The 12,150-nt window shown below is 61.9% G+C and overlaps 2 protein-coding genes across 10 annotated transcripts in view; one reads left to right on the top strand and one right to left on the bottom strand.

Annotated features, from left to right (window-relative positions):
- Positions 1-275: 275 nt before the first annotated feature.
- Positions 276-9,120, top strand: HMGA1 (high mobility group AT-hook 1). The gene is made up of 6 exons (XM_036316320.1): positions 276-435; positions 676-788; positions 4,234-4,378; positions 5,912-5,995; positions 6,633-6,683; positions 7,934-9,120. Exons 3-6 carry the CDS (start codon positions 4,277-4,279, stop codon positions 7,985-7,987), a joined length of 291 nt encoding a protein of 96 aa, XP_036172213.1. The 5' UTR covers positions 276-435; positions 676-788; positions 4,234-4,276; the 3' UTR covers positions 7,988-9,120.
- Positions 9,121-9,285: 165 nt separating this feature from the next.
- Positions 9,286-12,150, bottom strand: part of SMIM29 (small integral membrane protein 29) — a 57,855-nt gene continuing 54,990 nt past the window's right edge. The window contains exons 1-6 of one of the 9 annotated variants that reach the window (XM_036316318.1): positions 11,549-12,004; positions 10,964-11,090; positions 10,415-10,535; positions 10,167-10,192; positions 9,793-9,898; positions 9,286-9,636 (exon numbers count right to left, since the gene is read on the bottom strand). In XM_036316318.1, coding sequence (XP_036172211.1) covers positions 9,571-9,636; positions 9,793-9,898; positions 10,167-10,192; positions 10,415-10,465 — 249 coding nt within the window. In that variant the 5' untranslated portion in view covers positions 10,466-10,535; positions 10,964-11,090; positions 11,549-12,004 and the 3' untranslated portion in view covers positions 9,286-9,570. The other 8 variants (XM_036316319.1, XM_036316312.1, XM_036316314.1 and 5 more) reach the window with 8 other exon arrangements.

Here is a 12,150-nt window from a genome sequence, read left to right as displayed (position 1 = left end):
TGCCCCGAAGAACCCTAGAGGTGATTCCGCCCGGGACAACAGCCCCCGTTCCCGGGAGTGGGACACCCTCCCCCCACCCCGGGAACAGCTCCTAGACGACCCCTCTGTGCACTCCCCCAGGTTCCCCATCCGACACGGTGGGGAGTGGGCCGGCACCTCGCCTTCTCAGCCCGCCCCCGGCGCCGGCGCGGGGAACTGCGCGCCCCTCCCCGAAGTCGGCACCCACCCGCGGGGCGGCTGGCGGGCGGCCGCCCTTTTAAATCCCCGGGCTCATTTGCATGGCCCCGCCCCCTCGGTGACACGGCTGGCGCGGGCGGGCCCGTCCCCCCTGCCCCTGGGTCGCTCTTTTTAAGCTCCCCTGAGCCGGGGCTGCGCTCCTCTAATTGGGACTCCGAGCCCGGGCTATTTCTGGCGCTGGCGCGGCTCCAAGAAGGCGTGAGTTCGCGGCCCCTCCGGTGGCTTCTGTTTTTTTTAAATATCTATCATTTAATGAAATTATTTATTGAGGCCGCGCACGGGCCGTGCCTAGCTTCCTGCCCCTCGCCATCCTTCGGGGGAGGGGGGATATTTTTGTCCCCCCGCCTGGATGTTACACCTAAATACCCCGCGGGGGCCTGGGCGGCGAGCACGCGGCGGCGGCGGTCTCTGAGAACCTCTGCTCTCTCCCGGTTTCAGATCCGCATTTGCTACTAGCGGCGGCGGCGGCGGAGCCAGGCCGGTCCTCAGCGCCCAGCACCGTCGCTCCTCGCAGCCGGAGCGCGCACCACAGGCCGGCGGCCGAGCTCGCGGTGAGTCGTCCCCGGGGCCCGTGACGGAGGGGGGCGCCCGCGCCCCCGCCGCCCCTCCTGCGAGCCGCCGGGGGCTGCAGCGCGCGCCTCCAGCTTTATTCCCAGGCCGGGACTGCGCGAGCCGCGGGCGGAGGAGGGCCGCGCGGCGCGGGGGCGGGCGGCGGGGCCCGCAGGCGTGGGGAGGGCGCCCGCACTCCTGCCCCCGCGGCGCGGGCGCCCTGCGGGGGGCGGGGACCCGGGAAAGGCGCGCGGTGGGGGAGGGGGCGCGCGGCTGCGGCGAGCGCGAGTTGTGCACCCGGCGGATCCCGATGCACCTCGCGCCCGCCGCTCCCGCCCGAGCCCGGGCCCGGGCCCCGAGTGGGCGGCTGGGGGGGCGGAGAGAGGAACAGGCTGCGGCGCAGCGGGAGAGTGGGGAGCCGGCCGGCCCCCGCAGCCTGGGGAAGTTCTAGAAGTGAGGGGGATGGGCAGGAATCCCGCAATCCGGTCCTACTCCCGCTCGGCCTTTACCTGGCGCCCCTTCTCGCCAATGAGGCCGGATCGCGGGCCTGGGCTTGGTGTTTCACCCCGACCCCACCTCTGGCCCGGCCCGCGCGCCTCTTCAGCCCCCAGGGCCGGGCCTGCCCTCCACCCCCACAAACTGGTTTCTCTGCTTTGCTGGGCTCTGTTGGAACTAGTCCCTGTGACTCCCCGCTTCCATTTATTTTCCTGGGGCTTTATTTTGCGGGGAGGGCACAGAGGAGAGTGGCTTTCTTCCTCTACCCCGCGCCAGCGCGCGCCAGGTTCCTGCCCCAAGGCGGGCTTGGGTGCCCCCTCTGGCAGGAAGTGGGGCCGGGTGCACCCGCGTGGCGGTGCATGCGGTCGGGGTGCACCGGTTTCCCGCGCCTGCTCGAGCGCCCCTCCCCCCGCGCATTCTGGCCCCTGGTCCCGCCGGTGGACCTGCAACGGCCAAGCGCAACACTTGCAGAGTCACCCCGGGACCGAGTGTGGAGCAGGGGGCCACAGGGACTTCACCAGGCCGCCCCGGCGGGTAAGGAAAGTGGCGGGCTCGGCGGTCGCCGGGAACCTACTCCATCCTGTCCGTCAACTTGCTGTGTGACTCCAGGCAACTTATCAGCCTCTCTGGACGACTCTTTCTGTAAAACAAGGCAGCCCCGAGATGATTTCCTAAGGTCATTCCTGCAAGTTCTCTAAGCATTTGTGGAGCACACATTACGGGCACAGTGTGTGAAGGGCGCAAACCTGAGGACCAAAAGGTCTTAGACATGGAAGGATTAAGATTGGGCCCTAAAAGTGGCTTTTCCACGACAGGCCTCTGATGTTCAGAAACAGGTGGAAGACGCAGCATTTGTTGGTCCCACCAGAGAGGGCCTCGGGCCTTTATTCAACTCACAGAGGCCTGGATTTGGGGTGGGTGAGTGTGGACTCAGGGCTCCCCAGCAGCAAGAGGTAGGAAGAAGCACCAGATGAAACTAGAGCTTCCAGGGACACCCACCAGGATTCCAGCAGGCGGGCCCAGGCTCTCTGGGATGAGGGTAGAACCCCCTCTCTGAGGGGCCTCGGGCAGACCTCATGTGAGGCCAGTGCTCATTTAGCTGATTAATTTTGATGTTTCGTTTGAAAGGGGGCCTGTGGTGTAATAGGAGATTTTAATCACTGCCTGTAATTACAGAGCAGGCCAAGCCACTGATGAGGGAGCTGGCTAAAGCCCCAACCACCTTGTTTAAAGGGTCTCCAAGTCTAAAATATTGTAAAATAGAAGAAATCCTGGAAAAGGCCTGCCGTCTGGAGCACCCCGAAGCTTTGAGGACGGGGCCCCCCCAAAGTCACAAATTGGCAAAATGTTTTCTCTTCTCACTGGAAATTGTCTGAAGAGGAGAAAAGTCATTTTCAAATGTTCTCATTTTGAATGAAGACTTCCCATTGTCTAGGCATTTTAAAACTTATCTGGTTTGACCTTTGCCGGGGTCTGGAGAGGTGGGTGAGGCAGATGTCTTACCTTTACCCCATTTCACAGGCCGAGGGGCTTTCAGAAGCCAGTCCTGTGGGCCCAGCCCACCCCTTACCAGGAATCGGTCCCCACGGAGGTGGGGAGCCTGGGTTTCCTAATTCAAGTCTCTTGTCTGTGACTCGGGGATAATGACTGGGAGGATTGCGTGTTTTAATTATTGATTTGAGAGAAAGATCCATTAGTTGTGCCACTTATTCTGTGCATTCATTGGTTGGTTCTTGTATGTGCCCTGACCCGGGGAGGGAACCCACCACCTTGGTGTATCAGCACAACACTAACCAGCTGAGCTACCTGGCCAGGGCCTCACTGCCCTTTTTTTGTCTCTCGAAGGGGCTCCCAGCAACAGGGTGCAGGTGTCCTTGCCGGGGGAGGTTTGGGGCAGACTCAAATAGTGAGGCTTCTGAGAGGGAACATGCTAAAAAAGGGCCAAGAAGCTTTTTAGGGTCAGTCCTGCCAGGGCTCCAGAGGGCCAGCTAGAAGAGTCCTCCCAGCTGGAGAAGCCCCTCCTGGAAGCAGGTATCAAAGGGAAAGATCTCTGATTGCAGGTTGGCAGGATGGGGGTGATTCCAGGTTGGCAGGATGGGGGTGAGGGAGAGAGGAGACCCAGCCTTGCCCACTGCAGTTCAACCTTCCCAGTTCCCAAATTGTGTCCCATCTTTGAACCCCAGGCTTTTATCCTGGGAGAGAGCAGAGAGGGACCTTGCTGGGGCCCAGGCACCAGCCCTGGCCTTGTGGGTGTGGAGTGTCAAGGTCAGCCCTGGTAGCCTTAGGTCTTGAACCTGGAGCTTGACAATATTGTCAGCGAGGTGTGCGGGGGATTGAAGCTCAGGTGCCCGGCATTTTCTCTGCGAGCAGGCTCGGTGAAAGGTCAGAAGCTGGCTAGAGAGTCCCCCCTCCAGCCCCCTGTGGCGTGAAGACCGCCCCCCACTTCATCTACACCTTTGCCCAGGACAGCCTCCCCCTCAGCCAGGTCTGGGCTGCCTGTGCCCTGGCCCTGTGGAGGTGGCAAGACAACAAAGAGCCCTTCTGAACAGGAGATAAGGAGTGATTAGGGCAGAGGGCCTAGCTCAGCCGTGGGCAAACTACGGCCCGAGGGCCAGACATTGGAAGTGAATAAAACTAAAAAAAAAAAAAAAAAAGACCGTACCCTTTTATGTAAAGATGTTTACTTTGAATTTATGTTAGTTCACACAAACACTCCATCCATGCTTCTGTTCCCGTCCAGTTTAAGAACCCATGGTGGCCCTCGAGTCAAAAAGTTTGCCCTCCCCTGGCCTAGCTCCTCCCTGTGGCGGCAGCAGGGCGGGCATCCTGGGCGCCCGGGGAGCGGGGAGCGGGGAGCGGGCAGCTTTGCTGCAGTCCACTTGGGGGGTGGGCGGGCTGAGGGCGTAGGAGGCGGCTGAAACTTTTGTTTAAAACCACTTTCCCTGCCTTCAGCACCTCAGCCATCGCTCCTCCCCTGCCCCGTAGAGGAGGGAAGATGAGCGAGTCGAGTTCGAAGTCCAGCCAGCCCTTGGCCTCCAAGCAGGAGAAGGACGGCACTGAGAAGCGAGGGCGGGGCAGGCCGAGAAAGCAGCCTCCGGTGAGTCCTGGGACCGCACTGGTAGGGAGTCAAGTGGGTGTCCAAATCTTGGCCTCGGTTAACCCTTTGGGCGCGGGAGGTCCCAGGCATCTTGGCAGGCGAAAGCAGGAACGGGCGGTGCAGAATCACTCCCGTCTGCTGTCCGACCCTCCTGAGACCCCAGCAGACGTGGGGACCAAGCCTCAGTGTCCCTCTGCTCACGCAGGTGCGTCTGCACTGTGGGGGCCACCTGCTCTAGACCCCTGCGTTTATAGAACAGTAACGGTGAACTCCGCCAACATGAAGGAAGAGGAGCCTAGGGTTTTTAAGCATGAGATCCACCTCACGTCTTGCTGTTGATTTGCTGCTGAGAGAGTTTTGGGTCCTTCCTGACAGTTTCTGCACTTCCTCATCTCAGCCAGTAACCGGGGCAGGGCCGCACTGCCAGCGACCTGGCGAGGCTTCAGCCTGGCTCTGTACAAGGAGATGGAAGCCCAAGAAGTTGGAAATGGTGGGGGTTGGTTGGTAGAGTGAACCCGGGCCTGTCCTCCTCCTGGGTTAGAAGGCCAGCCTTGCCCTGTGGGGCACCCCGGGAGGCATGGCCAGCGGGTGAGGTCCAGGTCCAGGCTTCCCCTTCCTGGGGAAGAGGAGAGGAGACCGGGGTCAGTCCTTCACACACAGGCCCCAGCTTCCTGGCAGTGAGGTGGAGAGAGTGGTATATCTTGACTGGGAGCCATGTGCCATGTGCCATGAGCCATGAGCCAGGAGGAGTCTGGGTGGTGGCATTCAGCTGCCTCTTCAGAGCCTAGTGTGCAGGGGACTCACCCTTGTAGTCTGCTTCCCTGGGCCTCCCCACCGCCTGTTATTGGGGTGGGGTCGGGGGTCAGAAAGGGGTGTTGGGTTACTGGACCATGGTTAGAAGCCACCCACGGGGAACCGTAGCTGCTTGCCTCTGCTGCCTGGCTTCTATGCATTATGCAGCAGCTTTTTATTCCATCTCGGGCTTATTAAAATTTTAGCGGCAACAATGGCAGGGATCTCTGGGGTTTCTTCTCCCTGGGAGGCACCCTGGAGGGGGCCAGTTTACAGTAGAGCCTGGGGGCTCCCTCCAAGGGAGACATCCTTTCTGCTCTTCTGCCTCCCAGAAGCGCCGGCATGCAGTACCTGAGAGGGCGGGCAGTGCCTGGCTCAGGGCGAGACATCCTTCATTTAATTTTGATGGTAACCCTTTACAAAGGAGGAAAGCGGGGCTCGGGCATTAAGGGTCTTCCCCGAGATCTTGGGGATTAGTCGGTGGCAGAGCTGGGACAGGGGCAGAGCTGCCTGTCTGTCGGCCCCCAGGACACCTTTCCCAGGGTCTTGTCACAGGGAAGCAAGGGCCTTTGCAAAAGGTGGTCAAACAGCTGAATCCCAACCACTTGTCCCGCCATTATGGGTTCTTGGCCGAGGTGATGGCTCGCAGACTTAAATCCGGTTGGGGTGGGGCAGAGCCCTCCGTCATCTGAAAGGGGTGGGACAGGTGGCATCTGTGTCTAACTGCCTCTGTCTTTGCAGAAGGAGCCCAGCGAAGTGCCAACACCTAAGAGACCTCGGGGCAGACCAAAGGGGAGCAAAAACAAGGGCGCTGCCAAGACCCGGGTGAGGCTTGGGGGGCGGTGTGGCCTCCTAGTGCACGAAGAGGGAGGCGTGGGGGAGGGCTGGCTCATCCCGAGTCTGCCCCTCTGCCTGGGCTATGGTGGTGGGCAGTGGGTCTGTGCTAATGGGGAAAGCAGGGTGATGACTGAGGTCTCACTCTGCCTTGGGCCTGCCCGGGACAATGGGGAAATCAAGTCAGAAGTCCGACAGCATTCCTGGCCTGGAGAAAGGAGAGTTGGGCACAGTGAAGGGGCAGCGCCACCAGCCCCTGGGCTGAAATGTCACTTCTACCCTGGGGTCCCCTGGATCTGGGGGTGAGGGGCAGGGAAGGCCAGCTTCCCAGTGGCATCAAGCTTTCAGAGAAGTTGTTTTGTTTTTTATTTTATTTTTTCTAAGACACGACTCATATCCTCTGAGTCATGGGAGGAGGAGGGAGTGGGGGGCGTGTGTGTATATTGAGGGGGGCAATGTGGCGGCCAGTCATCACCAGCTGGACCAGCTGGGGTGGCCTGTGGTTGGGGTGAGATTCCTGGGCTTCCCTGAGCAGAGGAGGGCAGCTCTGTCCTCTGCTTCCCACCGTTACTGGGTGAGCACTGTCGGGGACGTTTTTGACTTAGTGGGTTTTTTCTCTGCCATCTAGAAAACCACCACGACTCCAGGGAGGAAACCAAGGGGCAGACCCAAAAAACTGGTAGGTGAAGGGGGTACGGGCTTTGCCCCCTGGGTGGGGTGCTGAGAAGTGGGTGAGGCCTACCTGATCTTGTGCACCCACCATGGAAAAACGGCTCTCCCCGACCTGCTGGGCCAGGGGTGGTGGCTGCCACACTTGGCCCAGGCCCAGCTCCTGGCACCTCGTTTAAAGGGCTATGTGTCCATGAGAAGTGCAGGGTCCCAGGTACAGAACAGACCCTTGCCCTGCACTAGTGGAGGCTGTCTCTGCTTCTAGGGGGGGATCTTGGAGGTCCTCTAAACTGCCCCCCATTATAGAAATGAGGAAAGGCCTTCACAGGGGGAAGGAGTGAGGTGTGCCTTTGCCCTGATCCTGGGGAGGGAGGAAGCAGCAGCAAAGAGCTCAGCGCTGGGAGGGGTCAGTGCTGGGAGGGAGCTGAGGTGTGATCCCACCTGGAGGCACCTTTCATTTCTGGGCCCCCAGATAGCTGGTGGTGGAAGTAGGTTTGCCTAATCAGGAGACTGCCTCTAGGGGGCTCCCCTGAGTTAGCCTCCCAGCCTTCCTGTTCCCAGCCCTTCCCTATCCCCAGTCTGCTCCCTGAACTCCCTGAGGCATTCATTCCTCGAGCTGAGCCACTACCACCAGGGCTGGGGGGCCGGGGGGCGGGGGGGTGCTGGCTGGGCCCCAGGAGTGAGTAACAGGAAACAAGTTGTTTTGGAGTTTGTGCCTGGCACGGGGGCCGCAGCCCGTGGTGTCCCGACATTCCCGCCCCGTGAGTGAGCCCCTGCGCCACACACTTCCCCTTCCTCCCCACCCTGGCCTGGGGTCAGCCTGCGGCTGCGGCCACTGCCCCGTGCGCCAAGACCACCTGGTTCCCCTGCACCCTCCACCACCCCTACCCGTTTCCTCTCCCTGGCTGCTGCCTCCCTCCCCGAGCCAGTCACTCCTCACTTCCTTCAGCTTCAGTGCTGCTCTTCTGGGTTCTGCCCAGTCCCCCACCGTGGGCCCCCGGGCAAGGGAGGATGGCTCTGAGAGAGCAGCATGTGTGGTTTTTTTCCCTCCTTTTAAATTCTTCCTTTTTTATGAATGAAACTGGGCTGTGGAGGTTGCTGAGTCACCCACACACTCAACCCTGACTCATTCCCCTTCTGGAGAGCCAGGGAGGGGGTGGGGGCAGCAGGCCTGAGTTCCCTCCCCCACAACTGGGGGTGGAGAAGGAGAAGGGCCAGGCCTGGCACCCGTGCTGATGGCCCTGCCTGTCCACCTCACAGGAGAAGGAGGAAGAAGAGGGCATCTCGCAGGAGTCCTCCGAGGAGGAGCAGTGACCCGGCCACCTGCTTCCTCACTGAGGAGCCGTTTCCTTCTGGGACTGGACAGCTCCGCTCCCACTGCCCCTGCCCCCTCCCCCGGCCACCACCACCCACCCGCGCCCACCTGCACCGCCACACTACACAGCACACCAGCCGGGCCCTGGTGGCCCGAGTGGGGAGCAGTTTTCCTTTGGTCTCGGTCCCCAGCACCCCTCACCCCCATGTGCATCCCCCCGGCCTCCTGACAAAGCTGATGTCCCACTTAGCCGCACCCCATGCCTGCTGTGTCCCTGCTCCCTGGGTGGTGGGGGCATTGCTGACTGGGCTCCTGGTTTAGGGGGTCCCTTCCCCACTCTTACCTCTGGCTTCCCATTAGGGGGCCTGGGAGGGTTCCCCTGGCCTTAAAGGGGCCTGAGCCCCATCTCACTCTGACATGCCCGCTCCACTGTCCTGGCAGCAGCACCTGTGGCCATGGATAGGGTTGTTCGGCCCCAAGATGACCCAACAAACCTGTGTCTCACCAGGTGCGGCTCACGCCCACTTTCCTTCCTTCCACGAGTTGCCTAGCCCTGCACTAGGTTGAACAGCGCCCCCCTGGGGCACAGGAGGGAAGGCAGGAGGGTGTGAGCCCCTGGCCCCATCTGCTTCCACTCTAGGCCTCCAGTTTCCTCCCCCTCACATGGGGCACTAACAAGGAGCTAGCCTTGCCCGCTCCCACCCCCCGCTCCTCCCCACCCCCCAAGGTTCTGGTTCCATCTTTCCTCTGTTCACAAACTACCTCTGGACAGTTGTGTTGTTTTTTTGTTCCATGTTTCATTCTTAGACATCTGTCATTGCTGCTGCTACCAGCGCCAAATGTTCATCCTCACTGCCTCCTGTGCTGCCCACACTCCCCTCCAAGATGCTCTTGGGAAGGAGCCAGGGGCAAAGCAGGCTGGGAATCACCTGCCCCAGTCCCAGGGAAGTGGGGGCTCTGCCCCTAGGATGCTGCAGCTGAGTGAGCGGGGGCCTGTGTTGACAGCGGAGAGTGTAGGGCCACCTTCTCCCCGTTCTGCCGGGAGGAGGTAGCCATTATTTGTCCCAGCCTGGGCCCCTCCCTCTGGTTTCCTACTTGCAGTTACTTGAATAAAAATATATCCTTTTCTGGACTGGAGTCTCTGTAGGTGGGTGCCTGGAGCAGGTGAAGGTGGAGACCAAGAACCTGTTGGGGGTGGCTTCGGAGCTGTCCTGCCCAGCTCTTGAGGGTGGGGGCAGGAGGAGGAAAAGCAGGCACCTCGGGGGAGGTAATTTCAGGCCCTTGGAGAAATCACACCTCTAACCACAAAACATTTTATTTACAAAATATGTATACTGAAGACTATACATCAGCCCTGTCACCATGGGAAGCTCCCAAGCCAAGTCAGGGGCCCACAGGGCACAGCGGCCCACCCCAAGAGGAAAAGCCCCCAGTGCCTGGGAGCAGGCTCAGCCCGCAAAGGCCTACAGGCGGAGGGGGATGGGCTGGAGGGGTGGAGACCCAGTGCCCAGCCGGGGGCCGGGTGGGCAGGTGGGAGGGGAACCAGCAGGCGGCAGGACCCATGGTTCTGAAGGTGAGGGTGTCAGGTCTTGACGTCCAGTAAGGGCATCCGCTTGTGCTGGTAGCCACTCTGCCAGCCGTGCACCACCTGGGGGGGAGACCACCTTGGGCTCAGGCCCCTGGGAGAGGCCTTGCTACTCATCAATCCAAATGGGGAGGGGTGAGGGCAGAACCAGGCTGTGGTTTCTGGGGTGAGTGCGTGTGTGCGCAGAGCAGACCCCCCCCTCTGCGGGCTCCGTCTTACCTTCGGGTCTCCCACCTCAGAGAGTAGCTCCTGCTCAGCCTCATGGAGCTCCTCAGCGGGGTCGTAGCTGTACATGGGGAGCAGGTGATGGCGAAGCCTGTCCACCCTGGGGAGCAGGCGAGGGGGCTCAGCCCAGGGGCCACCCCCTTTACACATCTGACCGCCCTGTCTCCACTCCCCCAGGCTCTGGGACAAGGGCCTCTCCCCAGCAGGTGAGCTGAGCCAGGGCAGGAAAACCTAACAATGGGGGGCAGGGATTGCAGGCTGTGTCAGGATGGCCGAGGGCCATCTTACATGGACGCAGAGAACTCTGGTCCTATGAGAAGAAATTTAAGCCAAATGTGGGGAGGTAGTACTGGGGCGGGGACACTCACCGCTTTTTCTTCTGGACATACATTACCTGTAACAGAGACAGCGCTGTGGAGGCTGGGAGACCTGGACAGCCCACCCACCTCCACACCCGACTGCAGGACAGCTTGGGATGCTGTGTGCAGACGACCTGGCCCACCCAGCCCTTCTTCGCAAAGGTGTGGGTGTATGTGTGAATGAGGGGGCTCCTTACCACAGCCACCACCACCCCGATCAGGGTGATGAGGAAAAAAGGGCCCAACACATAGCCCACCATCGAGTCGCTGTTGGCCTGGGGGGCACTGGGCACTGTGGTGTTACTCATGACATCAGCAGCTGGAGGACTGTGTAGTCAGCATGGGCAGTGCCTCGGGAGGGCGCCTCCACTGGGCTCCCTGGGGAGGAGGAAGGGAGGTTATCAATTGCAGCGCGAGTGACACTGGCCCCTGGAGTCCTCCCCAGGAGCTGGTGCTATATGAAAACTTGGGCCAGGCACGGGGACGGAATCCTCCAGGTACCCTAACCTCCCAATAACTCTCAGCAAGTCCTGGGTGTAAAGGGGCACCTAGGGGAGGCCCAGACCCAGGGACTTAGTTCTGCTCAGCTCCAACCCTCCCGCCCCCCATCAGGGTGGGGCCCAGCTCAGGTGCAGGCCAAACATTTGCAATTCTAAACTGGGGAAAGATTAGACATAGGTCCCCAGCTCCTGCCCCGACCTCCTGGGGTGCTGGGCTGCCAGCACCTATCCAGTGAAGCAAAATAGGGGAATCAGGTAAAAACATGAGGGTCCTGCACGGTGGCCCAGGGGGTGAGGTAGGCGCACTGGAAGGAGCCTGTCTCAGTCCTGATCCAGTCCCCACTCCCCAGGCTACGGTATAGGCTGTACGCGTCCTCCTCGTCCCTGGTGTCGCTCCAGACAAACAGCCTGGACATCGTCTTCCCTGTGTCTCCTGCCCGGGTGGACACAAGTTGTCAGGGCTGGACTGCATCCCCCCCCTTCTGGTCCCCACCCAGGGCTCCGCCCCGGTCCCTACTCTCCTGGCCTGAGCTGACAAGCAGGAGAGGGTCAGCTCCCATGGACAGATGCAAGGAGACTGTCCTGGGGCGGCTGCACACAGGTGCCCCACGGTCCCTGACCCGGGTTCGCCTGGGTCTCCACCCGGGGGCACGGTGTGAACTACCCGCCCCGGTGTTCGTGGGGTCAGGTTGCTTAGTCGCACGCACATCGTCGAGAACACAAGTCGAGGTGGGGAGAGTGTCAGGCCGTTCCCAGGGCTCTGGGAGGCGCAGGCCGGGGGAGGGAGGCTTGGAAAGAGCGCAGAGGGGCCCCGGCTTCCTGGAACCCCGGGACCCCGAGGCGTGGACCCGTGCCAGCGCTCTGCAGCCCATCCGACCGGCCATGCCTTACCTCCCGCCGCTGCAGCCCGGACAGGAACGCCCTCGCTTGGCTCCCGGGCCCCGGAAGAGGCGGAGGCGCGTGATCAAAGGACCCGGGGAAAGGGGCGGAGCCTCAGGTTCGGAGCGCAGCCAATCCGGCGGCGTGGAGGCGGGGACGGAGCGGGTTGCAGGGCCCACCCCGCGGCGGCAGGGGGCGGCCGAGAGCTGCGCAGCGGGGGGAGGAGAGTGCGCGGGAGGGGGCGGGGCGCGCGGTTTCCCGGCGTGCCCCGGGGCGGACCTCGTGGAGCGCCCCCGCTCGGGACTCCCCTTCCCGGCGAGGCCTGGCGTCCTCGCTCGGGACCCAGGTCTGGAGCCGAGCCGCTTCTAACGCTGAGCTCGGGCGTTGGCGACCGGGGCACGTCCCTCCCGCCGGGGCCCTGCCCGGGGCGATCGGCCTCCGTTAGCAGGTGGCGTCCGCCACGCCCGGCACGGACCTACCGCACTGCCCGCGCCGCAGTCCCAAGGTCTGTAACCGGCTGCAGCGATGTGTCAGGAGGCAGCACACCACGCCCTGCACCTTCCTTAATTTCTCAGGCCACCTCTCGGGGGGCGGGGCACATGTGGGGCGGGGGC

This window comes from Myotis myotis, unplaced genomic scaffold (assembly GCF_014108235.1).
Source record: "Myotis myotis isolate mMyoMyo1 unplaced genomic scaffold, mMyoMyo1.p scaffold_m19_p_7, whole genome shotgun sequence".
Taxonomy (NCBI): domain Eukaryota; kingdom Metazoa; phylum Chordata; class Mammalia; order Chiroptera; family Vespertilionidae; genus Myotis; species Myotis myotis.
This window is presented reverse-complemented; position numbering and strand designations above follow the sequence as displayed.